The sequence below is a fragment of the Mirounga angustirostris genome, unplaced genomic scaffold (genome assembly GCF_029215605.1).
Source record: "Mirounga angustirostris isolate CCGP_5_RB_7025 unplaced genomic scaffold, mMirAng1.0.hap1 SCAF_6, whole genome shotgun sequence".
NCBI lineage: Eukaryota > Metazoa > Chordata > Mammalia > Carnivora > Phocidae > Mirounga > Mirounga angustirostris.
In genome coordinates, this window is record NW_026991714.1 from 123,308,698 (window position 1) to 123,323,030 (window position 14,333).

Genomic DNA, 14,333 nt, shown 5'->3' on the forward strand with positions numbered 1-14,333 from the left:
AAGAAAATGACTAAAAAATCATAGAAAGAAGGGATTAGAGTGAGATCCCAGAGGAATGAGTATAGAAAATTTAAAATGCTCTAAGAGATGGGAGAAGAAAAGTAGAATCTGATGTTAGAGAAACCAAAGAAGGAAAGTTCAAGACTGGGCAATGGTCTACAGAACCAAGTGCATTTAAGAGGTCTAAGAAGATACACTGGGTTTGTCAATTATAAAGTCCTTAATGGCAGGTAAGTGATAGAAGCCAGAACACTGCAGGTGGAAGAGTTAATAGACTTGGGGAGTGGGAGATTACTCTTTCCACAAATTTGATAGTAAGGGAGAGGAAAGAGAGAGCAGAAATCAGAGGATAATCTAAGTGGAGGCATTTTTATGTTGTTTTTTTGTTGTTGAACAGGGAAGATGAAGCTGGTGCAGGTGGGTGAGAAAAGGTATACTGAAGATAAAAGAAAAGGTTAAATGATGAAGCAAGGGCCCCGGGGGAGACAGAATGGATGGGGTCTAGCATACATATAGGATCAGTTGTGGATAGAAAAAAGCGTACCTCTTTAGCTGAGACAGGAGAGAAGGATATCTGCTGATGAAGTTAAGTTGTCCTGGCGGTCACTGTTACAAATTCACTTCTGAGAGTCTATTTCCTCTGAAAAAGCAAAACCAGCTGCTGAAAGTACAAGGTCAAAGACGGGATAGAAGGTTTAAACAGTGATAAAAATTAGAATAGTAGCTGTAGGTGGAAAAGGAAAAGAATGGCTGAGCTCTATTATGGACTGTGACATATCGTCATGATGATAATCGGTTTTGTAATTTTCAGTACTAGAACTTAATTATCTTTAAATATATGAGTTGAAAAAGCAAATGACTACACTGAACTAGAGCAGAGAGCAAAAGCAGAGAAAGACAAAAGGCAGGGAAATTTGAGTAAATAATGAACCAAGTAGTGTGGCTAGACAAGGAAGAAAGTTACTCTAGGTAGAGGCTGATGATGATAAAACAGTAGTCGAAGGACAGGGTCTTTATGAGGTCACAGATTAAATATAGAAAAATAAGGAAGAGGGAGAGATGAATAAACAGAAATATGAGAGGAGAATTCTAGAATTTAGGATTTTTAATATGGAATAGTCTTAGACATTAAGGTCCCATAGACAGTCATTTCAGGTGCTGGAACTGTGATGCACATGACTGCTTTAGTCCCACCATGGTCTTGTAGGACTTGAGTAATGAAAACTGAGTTGGGTGCTAAATTCTTTTTAAAAAGTGAGGGAGTGACCAGGGAGCTGATAAATGATGAAGAGGAAGGTAAACAGTAATTACACAAGGGTTTCCATTATGTTCTAGAAGGGTAGGATGGAGTGCCTAGCAATGGCAATGAGGAGATGGAACATATCAATGCCCCCTGTGGTATGTGGGGCATGACTTCCAATGTGGTGAGCTGCTGGGAAAGCAGTGGCCTTATGGGAGAGTCAGGCTCCAAATATCAGGAGGAAGAATGTTATGCAAGAAGAAGGGGATAAAGAGGAGTTTATTTATATCACGTATGGGGAGTCCAGAGAAAGAGTTAATGTCTCTGGAAGAAGGCTGATGATCAAGAGATGGAGAAACTGTGGGGATAAGGCTATGAAAAATTATCAGTGTGGTTACCACGTATGACAGAAACTAGAAGTAGAATGGGATTTACTGATCTCCGATCTTAAATGAAACTCTCATAATACTCTTTGAGTATCAAGCTGCCCAAAACACTAGGACTTTATTTGGTTGCTGAGGTTAAACAACAGTGTTAGTTTTGGTGACTATATTATTAAAAAGTAAAAAGAATTTCAAAAAACCCAGGCAATCAATGAAACTCGGAATAAAATTAATGATGTTTACACTCATCTGTCATTAATATGGACATTCAGAAAATAAAATTAAAGCTTAAAATCTCATAAGAAACTCACAAATTTCAAAGGAGAACTAAAGGATATCGCTAGAAGCATGAAAGAGATAGTTTGGAACATAAGGCAGTATTTTGACCTCTAGATAGTATGTTTATAGAATACTGCTTGAAAATACAAATCCATTCTGAATATTTACATTACACAGTGAGGTCCCAGCTTAAATTCACTCAATGTTTGGCAAGAATCAATATGATAGTACTCCACTCCCAATTTCAGGATTCAGGGACTTTGTCCCCCCACCCCCATACATACAGCTGTCCTTCTCACAGCAGACCCTCTGGTTTTGTGACAGAAAAGCTCTGAAAAATGGGCAAATGGGTGGAGGAAGACATAGTGGTGTTGGATTGAGGATCCAAATTATTTTGAATACAAATATAGTGGGATGAGGGATAAAAATCCTCAGTGTGATTACTTTGTCACAACATATATAATACCTATTAGGATTCATATAGCAATGAACAGAATTTTACTTGGGGAAAAAAAACAACTAGATCCAAAGTGTAATCACCAGGAACTGATCTTCTAACAGAGGGAAATTTCTCAAAGAAAAAAACAATAAGACAGAGAACTTAATAAAAGAGTATTCCAATCGGATCAAATAAAGAGAGCATTTCTGAAAAACTCATGTTAAAATCCTGTGTAATTTAAAGGGGCAATTGCACATTTAAAAAAATTTTTTTAAAGTTTATTTATTTTAGAGAGGTGGGGAGGGGCAAAGGGAGAGGGAGAGAGAGAATCTCAAGCAGACTCCCCGTTGAGCGTACAGAGCCCGACTTGGGGCTTGATATCACCACTCTGAGATCATGACCTGAGATGAAATCAAGAGTTGGATGCTTAATCAACTGAACCACCCAGGTGCCCCATTTTTAAACTCTTTTCCAAATCAATCCCAATTAGAGTATCTCTTGTCTGTAGCCATATATCTTTTCTTTCTTTAAAAACAAAAAACAACAACAAAAACCAAAACAAGTTTGGGAAGAGAGATCATTGGAAGATGAAAGTAAATCTATACCTCCAGATAAGAAAATTGCTATTTTAGAGTTATTGCAACTAGTTTGTTTAGAGGCTCTTCAGTTTACAAGTACTTTCCTATTTCACTGTCACGTTTCACCATCCTCCCAGGTAGGAGGTAGAACCGGGAATACTACGATCACCCAGACTATTCAGATGCCAAAACTGCAACTCACCAAGTTAAAGGACTGTAGGGATATTTGAAGTGGTGTCATCTTCTGGGGCTCACAATATGGAAGGTAACCATGCTTTTTTTTTTTTAATTTTTTTTTTAAAGATTTATTTATTTGACAGAGACACAGCGAGAGAGGGAACACAAGCAGGGGGAGCGGGAGAGGGAGAAGCAGGCTTCCTGCGGAGCAAGGAGCCTGATGCGGGGCTCAAGCCCAGGACCCTGGGATCATGACCTGAGCTGAAGGCAGACGCTTAACGACTGAGCCACCCAGGCGCCCCGTAACCATGCTTTTTGACAAAACAGTCCACAGCACTGCCTGGCAGCACTCAAAATGACATTTTATTCTGGAAACAAGTAATATAATAAACTAAGTTCCTTCCTCCCATTTACCCTCTACAGCTGGACTTACAAAATCAAATGCCAGGCCGGTTGATATACCTAAGAAAAACGTGTCCCAAATAAAAAAAAATGATAAAATAATAAAGTCAATCAACTCTAAGTCTCAGTGCTTCGGAGGCTAAAGGGAGATGGGAAACTGGAGAGGCTTACTCTTTATAGAAAAAACAGCTGCAAATCACTTACTATTGCCATGTACAGATCTGGTTTCCTAAATCTGATTTTTCAAGAAATCTAGATTTTCATGTGAAAGCTCCGGACCTTTAAATGACAGCAACTTAAAAAAAGAAAAAAAAAGAACTGAAGCAAAACACTTGGGCAAGTGAGATTTGGATGACCAATCTGAGTAAGATATCTGCTGGACTGATACGATTTTCCTTTAAACTTGAAAATATTTAGGGTTGGTTGTTTTTTTAGCTCTTTAAACTACAAACTGTCCAATATTAGACCTCAAATCCTACACTACCTCACTTTAGCCTGTTCATTATTCGGGCCTACATACTTTATGACATATATGAAAGTGTAGTTATAACAGTATATCTCAGTAAATACATACTGTATGTATTTTTAAAAACAGTACCCCTGTTGGGGCGCCTGGGTGGTTAAGTCCGTTAAGCTTCCCACTCTTGATGATCTCTCTGGTCATGATCTCAGGGTCCTGAGATGGAGCCCTGCATCAGGCTCCCAGCTCAGCAGAGGGTTGGCTTGAGATGTTCCCTTCCATCTCCTTCTGTCCCTCCCCCAACCCCTCTCTAAAATAAATGAATAAATCTTAAAAAAAAAAAACAACACACAAAAAACAAAAACAGTACCCCTGTGTGATAATTATTCCAGAAATTAAGTGAATTTAAGGAACAGCACAGATTACATATTATTTGCACCTGCACTCCTATTCTATTTAGCTTATAACATTGCTATTTACTCAAGTATTGCTTGACTTTGTCCTTCTTTCACCACTAACATTGTTCCTAAATTCCCATAGCAGAAGAGCCGCAGAAATTCAAGATGGGAGACCCGGCAAGGATTTTACTCAGAATAACAACATGGCCAAATGATTTCGAGGCTCGGACACATTTAGCGATATGCAGTTACCTCAGATGAGAGAGCGAGCAGAACTTCCGAGTTCTATTTCTACGTATGCCACGATGTACCAACGTATGCTGGAACATTATTTTTGCTGCAGTTTCTTCACTTCCACATCTCCCCTTTCCCAAATATACAAGGCTGTCAGAAGTCTGAACCCCCTTCTAAGATTCCCTGGAGTCCAAGCGCCAAGCACAAAGCCTGGCGCAGGGAGCCGCTAGAAAACATCTGCCGAATATCTGAATGAATGAAAGCCTCCCTCACACCGCAGAGCTGCTTTCCTTACTAGCAAGTTTCCTAACTTCATGCCCGCCAGTTTCCCAGGACAAGTTTCAAAACAGAACATTTTCACTTAACTCATTATTTTAACTCGGGGTGAGTCACTGGGAAAAGAAATGTAAGCTGTTGCGTTGATGAAGCAAAGATGACACGACACGAGTGAGCATGTCCTGCGTGCCCTACTTCAAGGCTTTTAAGAGTATTAAATTGGTTGCACTCGTACCAAGCGCCGGAAAGAAAAAGAACCCCTGGCATCTTTAGGACGCCCCTTGGGATGCCACCCCCAAAGCACCCGAAATCAAAGAAGCCCTCTACTCCCGGCGCGGCCGAAGCGGCGTGTCGCGCGGGCGCCCGGAGCGCCACCTTCCCCGCCGCCCGCCCCACACGCCGCCCAAGACCACAGGGCGCACCTGGACCGCGGACAGCGGGCTCGCGAGCGTGTCCTCCGGGACGCCTGCCACTCCGGTTGTCGCCGCGGGCCCGCGTCCGCCGGGGAGCTCACGGCCGGTACTCACCCGTTGGGGATACTATTCTTCTTCACCATGACGCGAGAGGTGCGGGGCTTCCGCGCGCCAGGACACCGCGCTCCCAGCTCTCTCCCTCGGGCAGCTGCGGCCACTGAGGCACACACCCAGACCGCAGGTGATCAGAGCCAGCGCTCCTGCAGGCGCTACAGGCCCAGGCCAGGGCGGGAGTGACAGGCTCCGACGCCTCAATTCTAGTCAGAAGCCCAAGCAACGGGTGAACAGACGTAGCGCACCGAAGATTCCCGAAGGCGCACGCTCTGCGCTCTCCGGGGACCCAGCCGGCTCAGGGGCCGCACCGCGCATGCTCCCGGACGGCCTTGACGTCAATCCCCGAGGAGGGAGCGCTAGGCGGGCGGCGGGCTGTGACCGCGGTCGTGAGGATCCTTGCGGGGCGGTTAGTGACCTCTCAGAGTCCGCGGTAAATGGTGCGTCCTGCCTTAGCTGTTCATAAGTAGCAAGAGTGCCCTGTCCATCCAGGTGAATGTCATACTGCCTGTTAAAGCCCCCTGACCCTTCCCTGTCAGACACCCCGGTATCTTGGCTGGTTGGAGCCCTGCTCTGTGGACTAAAACTAGCGGCGGCCCCCTGGAACCAGACACAAACCCGCACAGGCCGCTGGGACTTGTAGTCCCCAGAACCTGGCCGACCCGTCCGTCATTCCCTTGGGAAATTAAGTGGGTTGAGAACTCCATTTTGCAGCATTCGAGAGTAGTGCTTGATTTGCATCAAATCCAAGACCATGTTATTTATTGAGTGCCTATTTTGTGCTGAACATCTTGCTAGGATTGGTGGAGGATAGATGAGTTTGGATCCCAGCTCTCGTCCTCTCTTTAGGGTAGGCAAAAAGATGAACTTGCAGAGTAGGATGTAATGAACAAAAATAATGCTTTTGGAGGTCACAGAAGGGCCAGAGTCAGGGGAAAAAAAAAAAAAAAATCCCGGAAGATGTGGGATTTGAATCAGGCTTTGAGACGTGGAATGCTCTAGGTTAGAGGAAAGTTGCAAAAATCCAAGGATGGATGTGGCAGGGAATATAAAGAAGGTTGATCAGGCTATAGGCAAAGGTTTATGTTGGAGAGTAGTGAGCAGGGCTTAGGTGGGAGAGTAGACACGGCGGTCTTTTGGCCTGACTTTTCAGGAAGGGCCTCGTTTTGACTTTCTCTCCAGTTGAGACTCTAAGTACAGGCACTGAGATACGTCAGGTTTAAATAAAAGGCAACATCACAGGACTTACCTGTGTCCAGTTTCTGGACATAATGGCCTGTGTTGCTCTATGAATTAATACATTTTTATAAATCCTGTAATTAACTTGAGAGTGGCAAAATTACATTACATCGTGTGTGTGTGTGTTAGATATAACCTTTCAAAATATACCACAGTTTTTGTAACCTGTTTTGGCATTAATCGATCTCTATGTACCTAAGCTCTCAAGGGAAGTGAACCCAAATCTTTCTTGACCCATAAGAGCAGGTTATGGTGATTTGGGGGCTTAGTCCTGTGTGCAGTGGATGATTTCGTTTTGATGCCTTTTGAAGACTTATATATAAATTCACAGAAAATCCTAAGAGCAGGTTATGGTGATTTGGGGGCTTAGTCCTGTTTGCAGTGGATGATTTCGTTTTGATGCCTTTTGAAGACTTATATATAAATTCACAGAAAATCCTTTGTCAGGCCACTGTTTGTAGTTTTTTTATTTTAGTATATGTGCTGCCGAAGCGAGCACAGTAGTTTTTTTTTATTTTAGAAAATAAGATTATAGTTAACTAAAAGGTATTCATTTTCAAATTTGTCAGGTAATGAAACACCTGGAAGTAATCATGCTCTCTGGAAAACATTGTGAAATAATGCTATTATATTTACCTAATTGTAGAATTTCTTTTTGTTAAATTCCACCTTTTCCATACCTTAGAACCAGTATATTTGCCATATATTTAATAAATTTTGATTTTGGCAAAATGCTATCCATTGCCTTAATTTTCTCATAACTTTGAGTGAGACTTTAAGTTTTTTGTACAACATCACAATGCAAATCAAAGAAGTGTGGAAAAGCATGACTTAAGAAACACTGCTATAAGGGAGTTCAGAAGGAACTGATCATACTGTGTGGCAATAGATGAACTAAAATAAAGTTGGATTTGGACCTGAATTCAGTTCCGCTAAGGAAGGAAGGTGGATTAATACATTTGGAAAGATTTCCAAGAGCTGGGAGAAAACGAAAAGAGAAACAAATTCCTAGTTAGTTCATAATTAACCAAAGAAATATTACTAGATATCAGAATATGCATGTTGTGACCATTCCATATGTTAGAGATTTTTCTGTAATTTTATTCTGCTAACACTCCTGAAACCAAATGGCATATGACAGAAGTAATCAAGGTAATTTAATGTTAAATTTACACACAACATAAAATTTAATTTCAGGAATCACCATAGTGATAAAGGCACAACTGGATAAATTTGCAGAACCTAGAGATTTCTAAATGCTACGCAAGAGGCAAACATTTATACACATAAACTGCCTTCTGTTTGCTGTGAATCAGAAAAGGCTGAATGAAGTACTTGACTTTAATTCTCAGGTTTTGACTATGGACCTCCAGGTCATCTGATACAAAAATAGCTAATCCTCAATTTCCTTACCCTTTAGAAAGAGCTTTAACTGCAAGAATTGCAAATTAGCAATAGCCTTGAAGAGAAGATTGGGTTTAACTGTTGGATCGAGTTTTTCAATAAAGAGAGTTGAATTCTGTAAGAAGGTAAAAGTCTGAGTCACAATTTTTCCTTACTTCTGCAAGATTTTCAAAAAAGCAAATGCAATTTTCTTCCAGATCTTCAATTTTATTTATTATTTTGTTTTATTATTTTGTCTATAATCATTTATTTATCTTATATCATTTATGGAATGATAAATGAACCAGGTTAGAAACATCTCCAGATCTACAAAACAGTACCTTGTTAAAAATTTTTTAAATTTATTATAATTTAACTATCTATGGGATGTGCTGTCACTAAAGTTTCCCCTAGTGTAGCAGATAAAATTTTAGATGTACATATCAGCAAGCTAGGTATTGATTTGAAGGTTATTTTAGATGTTCTTACAGAATGCAAAATAAATTAAAAATTCTCTTTTCCTGGCATTATATTCCTGTTGTGCCTAATTTTGGTATGTTAATAGGAAGAATCTTAAAGATATTTTAAAGAGTCTTAAATCAACTTCCTAAATGTCTGTTTACTGATTAAACAAAGAATTTAGTTAACTTAGACCTGATTTTCTTCTGTTTTCTGTTCTCTTCTATTACAGTATTTTTAATCATCTTCCGGATCTCTCACCTGAATGTCCCATAAAGATCCATTAGCAACATCCAAAAACTGAACTTATTGATCCCTACCGCAACTACATTCCTACTTTGACAATACTTGAAATGACGCTACTTCTCAGTGACTCAAACCAAAAACCTGGTTTGGTTCTTCCCTCACTTTGTCTTCTCCATGTAATTGCTCATGAAATCTTGTGATTTTTATCTTTTAAATGAAGCTCTTTCCACTCTCCATTCCCACTTCCGTTTTTGATTCAGATCTCTAGCATCTCTCTTTGGGACTATTATAATGGCCTCCTAACCAGTCTTCCTGCCTCTGGTATATATCTCCATGTTTAATGAGATATTTTTTCTCACTAAAGTTTTATAGTTCTCAGAGAGTTTCCACATATTTTAGCTGAAGTTATTCCTAAGTATTTTGAAAATGTTTTTGTTGTATTGCTATTATGAAAGTGATCTTTCTCTATTATATTAACATATAGGGAAGCTATTAGCTTTGACATATATTCCTCTTGTATTCTGCCACCTAACTTTCTAACTGTGTCTAAACTTTTTGATTGAGTGTCTTGGCTTTTCTATGTATAAAAACCTATCCTCTACAAACAATGATAACTTTGTCTTCTCTTTTCTAATAATTATACTTCTTATTTCTTTGATGTGTCTTATTACATTAACTGGAATTTTTACTATATACTAAAGGTGATAGCGTATTTCTTTGTTTAATTTCTAGTTAAATTTTAAAAATTAAGTAGCATACCTTTAAGTATAACACCATACTTTCAGTAATATATCATCCTTAAGACTATTTCTTATTTATTTAGGAAGTAGAAATGAAAGAACCATCATGAAAAAGATCTCAAAGAGAAAAGAAGATATGAAAAAAAAGGTAAGGTATTAATGGAGATTATAAGGATCTTGATTATACTAATAGCCCAATTATAAATATAGGATAGTCCTGAACAATGTGATATATTTGGTTCTATATTCATATCACATAGTTCGCATGTTAAAAAAAATAATAAACTTAAGAATGAATTACACTCTTTGGTGTGTTAGTTATGCCATAGTATTAGAGGTGAGTTATTTATTTATTCCCTTATATAAATATTAATTCATTTACCTGTTCTCTCAGCCAGCGGTCCATTTTCTGCTTTGCTCCAAAAAAAAAAAAAAGTTTTTCTTTTTTTTAGTGACTAAGTAAAACATATATAGGACCAATATCTACAGGTCTTTTAGAGTAACTCTAGTTAATATTCATATTTTATCCCTTCTAGAGGGATGGGAAGTTATGAAGAAGTGTGCAGAATCCTGGGAATGCTGGTTGAGATTATTGGAAACTAAAGGGAGACCTCTATCAATCACTTACTGTCCCTTGGTCCAGAATAGAATTAGGTATTTTTAATTGTGTTGAGGAAGATGCTGAACATCTTAGTTTATGTTCTTAATAGTTCTTAAGTGTGATACAGTAAGCACTGGTGGATTTTGAAGTTCTTTCAGGAAATCTGTAGATGAGACTCTTATTGTGATAATGTCTTTTACTTTAGTTGTTAGTTAAGGAGTCTTTTGCTATTGTATTTAAACTTAAAATGAAAAACAAACTCATAATCTATATTGTTCTAAAAACAGACTTGACATTGCTAGTATGGTTTAATTTCAGAATATTGAAGCTTAAAAAACTTAAAAGGAAGTTTGAACATATCGAGTTTTTTTATAATGGTAGGATATTCAATTAGAAATACCAATAGGCAACTAGAAATATGGTATTCAGGATAGCAGTCAAGGTTGGAAGCCTTGGAAGCAAGATTTGGGAAGCCCTGGTAATACATCCACTCTCCAAAGCCTTGGAATGTGCCTGCATGTAAGCTATGAAGAGAAGTGTGACCATTGAAGAACACAGGGAATAAGTGGCCAGAGAAGTAGAAGAGCACTGAGCAATGATATAGAAAGTTTTCAGAAAATAAAGGTACCCAACATTATCAGATGCTACGGAGTAATCAAGTAGTAGTTAACATGGATAGAGTGTTGAGCTTCAAAGTATTTTCATATGTCTGGTCTTATTTGGCCCTCCTAAAAGATGTGTAAAGTTGACAGTATACCAACACTAACAACTAACCATTGGATTTTATCATTAAAAGGTCCTTTTTGATATTACAGAGAGAAATTTCTTAATTTAAAAATTCACTGTATTTAAGGAGTTTATACCAATTGATAAAAAAATGAAACTTAGGAAAACAGGCAAAGGACATGAATTGGCATTTTAAAGGTGATGACTTTCAAAGGGCTGATGAACATATGAAAAGATGTTCAATGCCAAAACAAAAAGATATAAGGTAACCTGCTCCCCACAACTTTTTTGCAGATGTCAGAAGATAACAGTGCAGAAGAAAATGTAAACAAGCATCTCCAAAAAGGTTCTCAATAAGTATATCACAACTCTGATACTGCTGGTTTCTATTTTTTAAAGATATAAATGACTAATCCTATCCTAGGGTTTCAAATGGGAACACAAGTTTCTTAAGAAATGAGTTCAAACAGAAACTAAACTTCCTAGATAATATAAGATGGGCATAAGAAAATACATAGTAAAGTCAACACATGTAATAAAACCAAATTTTGTTTTCTCTCCCTTTCTACAAACATGAAGAAGCCACTAGTGCTTGAGACTGTGTTAGTCCACAAACAAGCATAGATACGGAACCTGCTTCAGGAAGCTCCAGATCTCAGGGAGAAACATATATAAATATGGTTGAAACCTGGTTCATTCATCCACCAGATATTTATTGAGACCCGACTTTGTGGCATCTGCCATTCTAAATTCTGGGAGTAGAGTATACACAAACCAACTAGTAATTTTTAAACTTACCAAGGAATACTGCAATTAAGAATGAAGATTCTTGGGGCGCCTGGGTGGCTCAGTTGGTTAAGCATCTGCCTTCGGCTCAGGTCATGATCCCGGGGTTCCAGGATCGAACCCCTCATCAGGCTCCCTGCTCAGCGGGGAGCCTGCTTCTCCCTCTGCCCTTCACCCCGTTCATGCTCTTGCTGTCTCTCAAATAAATAAAATATTTTAAAAAAAGAATGAAGATTCTCATTACCTGTAGTGATATAGTTTTATATTTACCCTTTATTTCCATTAGCCTCTATACAACCTTTGAGTACTCAAAGAAGAAAAAGAAAAATGCAAGGCAGAATAACCAATAGGCCCTCCATTTTCTACTGTACATAGGACTGCACAACCCCTGTCTTTCTCAGTCCATCTGGTGGATTGTCTGGTGGATGAGCAGAAAATAGCACATAACTTGGAGTGTACACACTACCTGGGACCTTGTTTATGCTCTATGTTTCATATCCTTTAAGAGCTGGCAAAAGTAGGGGTTGGCAGTATTGTACTGATTTTTCAGAACTGACATAAGTAGTTAAAATGGGTACCTAGAGACTTCTCTCTATTCCTTTCTCTCCAGTTTAATCAGATTGAAGTAACCTGGCTTTGTTATTTGTATACTCTCCAGAACAATCTACATAGAATATGACTGTTCAGATGCTTATCTGAGCTTGCTTTTTTCTTTTTTTTCTTTTTTTTTTTTTGACTGACTGTAAAGGACTGTCTCCAATAGCTGAGGATATAGAAGGTAGGGGAAAAAGTCACAAAAAGAAGCAAGTTTCAGTCCTATTTAGTCCAGATTGGAAAAGAGGGAAGTGACAACAGCCACTGGTCTTAAGTTCTAAGCTCACATGGGGCAATGACCCAGCCTTCATAATTGTCATGATCTTTAGAAATCCATGCAGTTTAGCTATTTAAGCACTTTTGCCGCTATTGCTATTTTATTATAAGAAAGTGTCATGAACTCTGTACTATGTTGACTTCTTGATAGATTTAGATGCAGAAGAAAATCAAAATGTAATAGGAACGTTGAGAGGCAAAGTAAGAGAGAAGCTAAAAAATGCTAAGGTAATGCTTCTTTTTTCTTTCCTGTTTTCATATTTACTGTTTACTGCAATATGTATGATAATAAACTTTTCTTTGTCAAAAAAGAGTGAAAATTCAGCCTTAACGTAGCTCCTTAAGTCCCAAAAGCTTCAAGTTCTTTTCCATACTTTTTTTTCCAAACCTAAAGCCAAGAAAAGTTGAGTTGGTCATGGTAACTCTATATGACATCTCAAGGGAAAACATGTATATAACTAGTTAAAAGCATTGAGAAATCTTGATTTTTATCCATTTTGAATAAAAGACTTATGAGCACAAATATGTCTATATTTGTGAAGATTAAATTTTCCATACCATTTACTTATGTTGTGTTTCAGATTAATCAAGGTGAAAAATCCTCACCTCAGCTACTCATTGATGAGAAGATAGATCAGTGGCCTAAGGTAAATAATTTTTTATATTTTTTAGAACAGCTTTATTGAGGTATACTTTATATAGCAGAATATCACTCATTTTAAGTGTATGATTTAATGATTTTTAGTAAACTTACAGAATGATGCAGTCAACACTATAATCCATTATTGTCACTCCACAAAGATCCCTCATACCGATTTGCAGCATTCTCTATTCGTAGCTGACATTATTTTTATCCTAAAAAATTATAATAAAATATTATAGGTGATCCCCGACTTACAGATTTTGTTTTACAACTCAATGTGTAATCACATTTTGAAACTTGAAATGACAAAACAACTCTGTTTTGGGAAACTATCTTATTTAGGGTAAAGGTTGCTGAGCAGCTTTAGCCAAAAGATTCCAAGTAAAATGTCTTAATTAGGATCGAAGTTTCATTTCTCTCTAGTTGTAAAAGGTAAGTAGTCTAAACTGCTAGGAGAGTTCTGCCATCTTCAGCAGATGGTTTCTATCTCAGAGTCCAGTGGGAAAGCTTCAGTGCCTTTATTTGCTGGCCACAGAGAAAGAAGGAAAGAGCCAGAGCATTGCAGATTGATCTCTTACAGGACAAGACCTGCAAGCTGCACACATTACTTCCCTTAAAGGAATGTGGGGACAATATTTAGGTCCCCCACTAAAAGTAGATTCTGTTATTAGAGATGGGGGAAAGACAATAATGGACAATTAGTCATTTCTTCCATAAGCAACGAGACTAACTCTACAATTTTTTTTTTTTTAAAGATTTTATTTATTTATTTGACAGAGAGAGACACAGCGAGAGAGGGAACACAAGCAGGGGGAGTGGGAGAGGGAGAAGCAGGCCTCCTGCAGAGCAGGGAGCCCAATATGGGGCTCGATCCCAGGACCCTGGGATCATGACCTGACCCGAAGGCAGACGCTTAACGACTGAGCCACCCAGGCGCCCCTTAACTCTACAAATTTTAAAATGCAAGGAATTTTTAAAAAATCATCTTTGTCTCCCCCACAATGCTCTTCTTGGGTGCTTAGTAAGAATTAAATTTAAAAATAAAAGCAGACTAAAAAAAAAAATGTGTCCGTGCTATTCATTCAACAAATAGAAGTGTGCCTAATTTGGATTTATGTAACTGTGAATAATAAAAAATTGGAAGCTTGTCAAAGTTAGTCCAGGAGTGTCAAGAAAAGAGGTGAAAAAGAAGAGATATTGGCTTCTAAGACTCCCCATACCAACTGCTAGATAAGAGTATCTGCTTAACA

The 14,333-nt window shown here is 38.4% G+C and overlaps 2 protein-coding genes across 3 annotated transcripts in view; one reads left to right on the top strand and one right to left on the bottom strand.

Annotated features, from left to right (window-relative positions):
- The window catches only part of LOC123845529 (uncharacterized), a 49,556-nt gene extending 43,650 nt beyond the window's left edge, over positions 1 to 5,906 (bottom strand). For both annotated transcript variants that reach the window (XM_064595085.1, XM_064595084.1), the window contains exon 1: positions 5,394 to 5,906. In XM_064595085.1, coding sequence (XP_064451155.1) covers positions 5,394 to 5,422 — 29 coding nt within the window. In that variant the 5' untranslated portion in view covers positions 5,423 to 5,906. The remainder of the gene's footprint in view (positions 1 to 5,393) is intronic.
- Positions 5,907 to 9,563: 3,657 nt separating this feature from the next.
- The window catches only part of CC2D2B (coiled-coil and C2 domain containing 2B), a 90,103-nt gene continuing 85,333 nt past the window's right edge, over positions 9,564 to 14,333 (top strand). Inside the window, exons 1-4 of the mRNA XM_045876273.1 lie at positions 9,564 to 9,605; positions 11,079 to 11,130; positions 12,592 to 12,668; positions 13,022 to 13,088. Coding sequence (XP_045732229.1) covers positions 9,564 to 9,605; positions 11,079 to 11,130; positions 12,592 to 12,668; positions 13,022 to 13,088 — 238 coding nt within the window. The remainder of the gene's footprint in view (positions 9,606 to 11,078; positions 11,131 to 12,591; positions 12,669 to 13,021; positions 13,089 to 14,333) is intronic.